Here is a 5802-nt window from a genome sequence, read left to right on the forward strand (position 1 = left end):
CCTGCATCAAAGGGCAAGTACAAAAGTGATAAGCGAAGTCTGGGACGCTTGTTATTCCATAAAAACTGATTAAACAGTTTTGAGCTCCTGATTTTTTATTTCAAACTGAAGCTCATTGAATGCCAGATTCCTGCTACACCGTCACACACCCACAGCTCTGACAGCTGAGCTCAACCAGCCTGACCAACCCAATGACTTCAAGGTTTCCTGTAAATCTAATCACTGCGCTCTTTACATCTGATGCATCAGACGACTGTGTTTTATTGCTTTGATATAAAACTGCATCACTTTCATCGTGTTTAGTATCGTCATGTCCATCAGTACATATAAGGGTGTACTGTTATATTAAATATTACAGGTAATATTCAGTAATTTTGCAAAACTTTCAATCTTTGGACTTTCAAATAAAATCCATGAATTTCCTTCACCAAACTGGAGCACTGAGCTCTTGGATGGTCTGATGATGGTCTGATGAACAATAATTACTTGTCAGATCATTATTTACAAAAATTATATTACAATGAAAATGCCATTAAAATGCTCCAAAAGTCTCCAACAGCACAAACATGGTCCAGAGGTCCAGTTCAATCGCTCCACTTAGCTGAGGTCAAGCCTCGCAGACAGCTAGCAGCTACAGACACCTGTGTCACCGTCCACCTGTAAGTCAAAGAGGCCCCACCCCTAACAAACTGCAAACCTTAATCCACAGGTGAGTTATAAAACATTGTCCCCCTGTACAGGTGTTAGGAAGGGAGACATTATCTATAAAGACCAGTTTGTGTATCAGACTGTAAACATTTCTTTCTGCTGTTTTAACATGGGAGTCTATGGGGACTGACTCACTGCTGCCTCTGCTGGACGTCAGAGGAACTGCAGGTGTTGGCTGAAGACGTGAACAGATTGTAAATCATGAAGTCTTTGGAGCCGTGCAGCTTTATGAAGAATCTTTATTAACAAAAATAAATTAATCTGAAAGACAAACACCAAAAACTTTAAAACAAAGACTAAAATATGGAGCGAGACGATTGGTGAAGAGTGCACTTCTGTCTTTCTGAGCACTGTCTGTGTGAGCGCCCAGACCGAGTTTAGGTCCTCGTGAGGAAAATGTGTGCGAGTGGTCAGTAGCAGCGCAGGAAGAAGGTGTTGCAGGCTGTTCCTCTCAGACAGTCGCAGAGCCGACCAATCCGAGGTCCGTGCTTCATCGCACACCGCTCACCCACATCACACTGATGAAGACAGAGAGAGAGGATTCAGGGTGCATCACAATGGACCGATTCAGAATCACACGTTTCCTCAGAAAAATAAAGAAACACTGAGAAACATCTGAGGGTCACGAAGCTTAAGCACTGACTGCCCACAGGTCCTGGACTCACCGTCACAACATGAGTCGAGGGTTGGTGAAGTCAGGCACTCACGGCTGCGTTTGTCCTCACAGCCTTTTAAACTTCCTCTGCTGTAGAGTCAAAACTATGATGTAGTTGTATAATTTGTATTCTGAGTTGTAATCTTTGTCAATCTATATTTTTAAAAAAGAGTTACATAACTAGCTAAAGTAAATGTAAAAAGCCTCTCTGTCCTGAGCTGAGCAGCTCTAAACTTTGGACTGTAAAACCAGTGCTCGCTGTATTTTCTCTGGACTGGGCTCCAGTTCGTCTATTATTTGTCCATCCAGGCTCTCAGCCTCTGATGGGTTTAATCATCACATCAGCCCCATCCTGCGAGATTTTACTGATCACTTTTGAAGCTCTTCATCAGCTCAGAACTGCGAGTCAGTTCTCAGCCTCGGGTCCTTTACGTGGTCTTTTTTCATCACGACCCCTCAGAGGCGAGATTTGATCTTCATGATCGTCTCTCGTCATTCATGATCCTGAATCATATCAGAACTTATTTGGATCTGCGCTCGCTGCTTTCAGTCGAAGCACTTTGGAAACGTTCTTTCAGAAGATGCTTAAAAAAATAAATAAATAACATCGTGTCAAAGTGTTCTCACCCGCGGGATCACGCTGGCTTTTTTCTCCACAGAGAGACCGGCTGAGCTGTCAGCTTCATCCAGAAGACCCTGCAGAGCTTCAGCCTGCACACACACACACACACTTGTAAAATGAAATATTACTAGTGTCACAGATTCATCTCTGAGACTTCATGGGGAAACTTTATAAATTTTAAAAAGTAACTTACAGAAAACAAAAACAGCAAACATTTAATAAAAAATAAAACATGAATGTTTTCTCTCCTTAAATCCTCAGAAATATGAATCTCATTCAGTTTGTGTCTGTGGACTCAGTAATAGCTGTGACTTCATGTATATTTTGGTTTCAGTCTGTTTCAGTTTTACCGTCTTTAATTTATTTTTCATATTTCACTCTAAAAAAACTGCTGTTAATTATCTTTATTTTAACTGTGCTTCGTAGCACACTTTGTCTCTTGTACTAGTTAACAAAGTCAGAATCAGGTTTCTCATCACATGATATTCTACCTACAGTCAAAAACTGTATTTTATTGCTTCCTTTAGTCGGTCTTTAAATGAAGCACAAATGTCATCAGATTAAACATTTGAATCTTATTTGATTAGAAAACACAAGCAGACCTTTTCAAAATAAAAGACATACAAAGATCACGTATGAGACAGATGACTCACCAGCTCACTGGTTGTGAGTCCGAGGGTTGGGTCATCGGGCGCGGACAGCAGGTGGCTGTTGCCTGACCTTTGGCCTTGACAGAGAGATGTCAGCACAGACAGACAGACGGACAGATAGACCACGGCTCGTTTGCTCTCCATCTCCAAAAGCACCTTTAAAAACCTATAAAACAATCAGAGAATGAGTTTCTCATGTCAACTGTCACTAAAGTCACGAGAAGGTGAATAAACTCACTTTAAACTAATAAAGGTCCTCCAGGAAGGTGTCACAAACTCTTCTTCTGTGGTGTCTGGTTTCAGTCAGGTAGTTGCTTCTCTTTAGCTTTTCCTCTCCCTCTCCTTCCTCCTCATGAGTGTTGGTTTGTCTGTCTCCTCTATTTATACCTCCACCTCCTCCGCCTCTGCCTCCTCTCCGTCGCTCAGATTATTCATGTATGCAGCTTATGAGATAAACTGTGTGGATGTGCTCTGCTGTGATTGATGGCGTGTCCGTGAGTTCATATTAAACAGGTCGATACTGAGTGTTTACATGAATGTTTACCTGCTGCACAGAGGTCAAAAGGTCCCCGTGTGACGCACAGCTGAAGAAGAGGAGGACTTGTGTGACTGCTCATCAGGTGGAAGTGTTTTGTCCTTAATGATCACGCTCAGTCGGGCGTTCGCGCTGACTTAAAGCCGCTTTAATCGCAGACAAATAAATGCTGTTTTCTTCACTGTCAGTGTGAGCACATTTCATGTGTCTATGAACAAAACACTGCATTTAACAGCTGGATGTGGTCATGTGACATCACCGCTGCATCTGCATGAGAGGGTGAAGTTATCAGCTAAAGTTTTCCAGCCTGGATATTAAAGGACTTCACACAGATAGCTGCTAATTCGTGCTCAACACCATCCAAATCAAAGAGTCGAGTATCACGGACCGGAGCTCCGACTTCTTGGATGGTCTTTAAATCAGTTAGTGTGTAAATGTGTGTTCCTTATGTCGTAGTTTGTTCTGACTTACTGACCACGCTGTGCTGCTTCAATGTTATGGCATCGCTAAAACACTTTAAGAGTTTAAGCTGGAAATATGTGGCTGTATATGGCTAACAAACGTGTTGTTGGGATCAGCTAGCTGAAACCATGAAAACATGTGGTTGCTGTTAAAAGACGCTGCTCTCCAGGGGCCATGTCTAATACCTGGACTCTTTAGCAGCTTCTGTTTCCATCTGCTCATTAAACGGCCGCACCTTCTCGTCAGAGGTCAGAGGTCAGAGTTGCTCACTGTTTTGTTCACACAGTGTTGTTTAATGATGTGCCGTACGTGATGCACCTTAGCTGCCCTTGGCTCAGAGTTTGGTGATGACGCAGAAGAAACCGTTTGTGCCCTTTTCTTTGTCTGATCTGCATCACGCTGCGACCTGCAGCTCCGCTCGTTCACGCTCCGCTTTCATCTGCACTCTCATTAACCACTAAATGTCACACCACCGCCGCGCTGACGGATGAAAACCTCACCTCTCCACGCCAGCTCTGCCGCACCGCTTCATTAGGAATGCCACATCGACTCACATTCCCTGTGTTTATTCCACATGTACAGAAACGGAATTACTGAACATCAGGCCAGCGGCATATAAATGATGTTTAATATCATTACATCACACAGTAGATCATGAATATGTATGAAGAACTGTTTTTATTCATGAATGTTTTTGTTTCATGGTTTCAGGGATTTTTCTTGATGATTCTGCCTGATGTTATTGTGTTTGTGTTGTTTGAATTGTTGCCATGTGTTATCATGGATGATGTCAGTGGGTGTGATGATGCTGGAAACGCTACGTCCAGATGAACAGGATCAACTTTTGGGGGTCCTTAGGTTTTTGCATATTTGTCACACAAATGTTTCATTTAGTGTCCGACAAAAAATTATTTAAAAATACAAAATCACCAAGAAAAACCCAACAGCACCAAAGAGAAAAACTGTGAGATGTGGATTATTAAACATTAGGTCTCTGTTGCTACATGAGTTAATAATTGATCAACAAATCGATTTACTCTGCCGTACAGAAACCTCGTTGCAGCAGGATGATTATGTTAGTTTAAATGAATCAACGCCCCCGAGTCATTCTAACTATCAGAGTCCTCAAAGCACAGGCCGAGGGGGCGGCGTGGCCGGTAAGACAGCACCCAAACACAGGACTCAAACAGAAAAGGATGAGCTGAAAGAGAAAGCTTTATTTCTCTGACAAAAACACCCAAAAGTAAAAGATACAAAAAACTCAGGTCAGGAGGGAAACAAGCGGAGGGAGACTGAGGACTAAAATACACACAGGATAATGAGAGGATGGACAACAGGTGGGAACACAGCAGGAACAAATACAGACTAACAGGGAAGGCAAAACTGAACACACTGGGCACAGGTCGAGAGACTGTGTATATACTGGACGTATCAGTGGTGGACAAGCAGAGGAAGACGGCCGTAGTGACAAATGTAATGATGCTGAATGAGAACACGGGAAACTGGAGGAGTACCAAGGGCTCAGAGAAGAGCTGGAGCCGATGTGGAGGGTGAAGGTGACGGTGGTCCCAGTGGGGGTCGGAGCACTCGGTGCAGTGACTCCCAGGCTAGGCGAGAGCTCCAGCAGATCCCAGGAACATTTTTTTATTACATTTATTATTTATATATAAAGACAAAGATAAATTTCTGAGGCTGAAGCTGACGTCACGCAGACGCTGTTTACTCAGAAAGCAGAGCAGAAGAAGAAGACAGCTCGACCTGTTTCGCTGCAGCTTCAGCGACCTTGGGAGAGAAATGAGAAACAGCAGCAGATTAAATCAAACCAATAGCAGCAGCAGTCCTTGTCCTCCTCAAACACATACAGAACTTCAGCCACGTTTCAGAGCGTTATCTTTCCTCATAAATAATCAGGACAGATAAGGTCAGGTGAGCGTGGAGGAAGGTCTGACAGACAGCTCCTCTGTGGTCTTTGAGCTGTGAGCTCATTATCGTCCATAATGACTGAACTTTCAGGCTGCAGATAAAACAGACTTTCACTCAGCTGCACACGGACATGCAGACGGCCACGAGCAAGGAATGCTTCATCATCTTCATCAGGAGACTTCATCATCACAGCGACCAGGATGTTAGAGCTAGGAGGATGATGATGATGATGAAGGTCAGCGACACA

The 5802-nt window shown here is 43.3% G+C and overlaps 1 protein-coding gene across 1 annotated transcript; it reads right to left on the reverse strand.

The window, feature by feature from the left end:
• Positions 1-976: 976 nt before the first annotated feature.
• Positions 977-2971, reverse strand: cart4 (cocaine- and amphetamine-regulated transcript 4). The gene is made up of 4 exons (XM_005755126.1): positions 2874-2971; positions 2639-2801; positions 1991-2074; positions 977-1226 (listed from the first exon to the last, which is right to left on the reverse strand). Exons 2-4 carry the CDS (start codon positions 2777-2779, stop codon positions 1119-1121), a joined length of 333 nt encoding a protein of 110 aa, XP_005755183.1. The 5' UTR covers positions 2780-2801; positions 2874-2971; the 3' UTR covers positions 977-1118.
• Between the last annotated feature and the right edge of the window lie 2831 nt (positions 2972-5802).

Source organism: Pundamilia nyererei, unplaced genomic scaffold (assembly GCF_000239375.1).
Source record: "Pundamilia nyererei isolate P.nyererei 1_Seehausen unplaced genomic scaffold, PunNye1.0 scaffold01005, whole genome shotgun sequence".
Taxonomy (NCBI): domain Eukaryota; kingdom Metazoa; phylum Chordata; class Actinopteri; order Cichliformes; family Cichlidae; genus Pundamilia; species Pundamilia nyererei.

Coding starts and splice junctions, on each gene's coding strand:
- cart4 (XM_005755126.1), bottom strand. CDS start 2,779: ATGGAGAGCAAACGAGCCGTGGTCTATCTGTCCGTCTGTCTGTCTGTG. Junction 2,075..2,638: donor GACTCACAACCAGTGAGCTG/GTGAGTCATCTG, acceptor GTGTGTGTGCAG/GCTGAAGCTCTGCAGGGTCT. Junction 1,227..1,990: donor AAGCCAGCGTGATCCCGCGG/GTGAGAACACTT, acceptor TGTCTTCATCAG/TGTGATGTGGGTGAGCGGTG.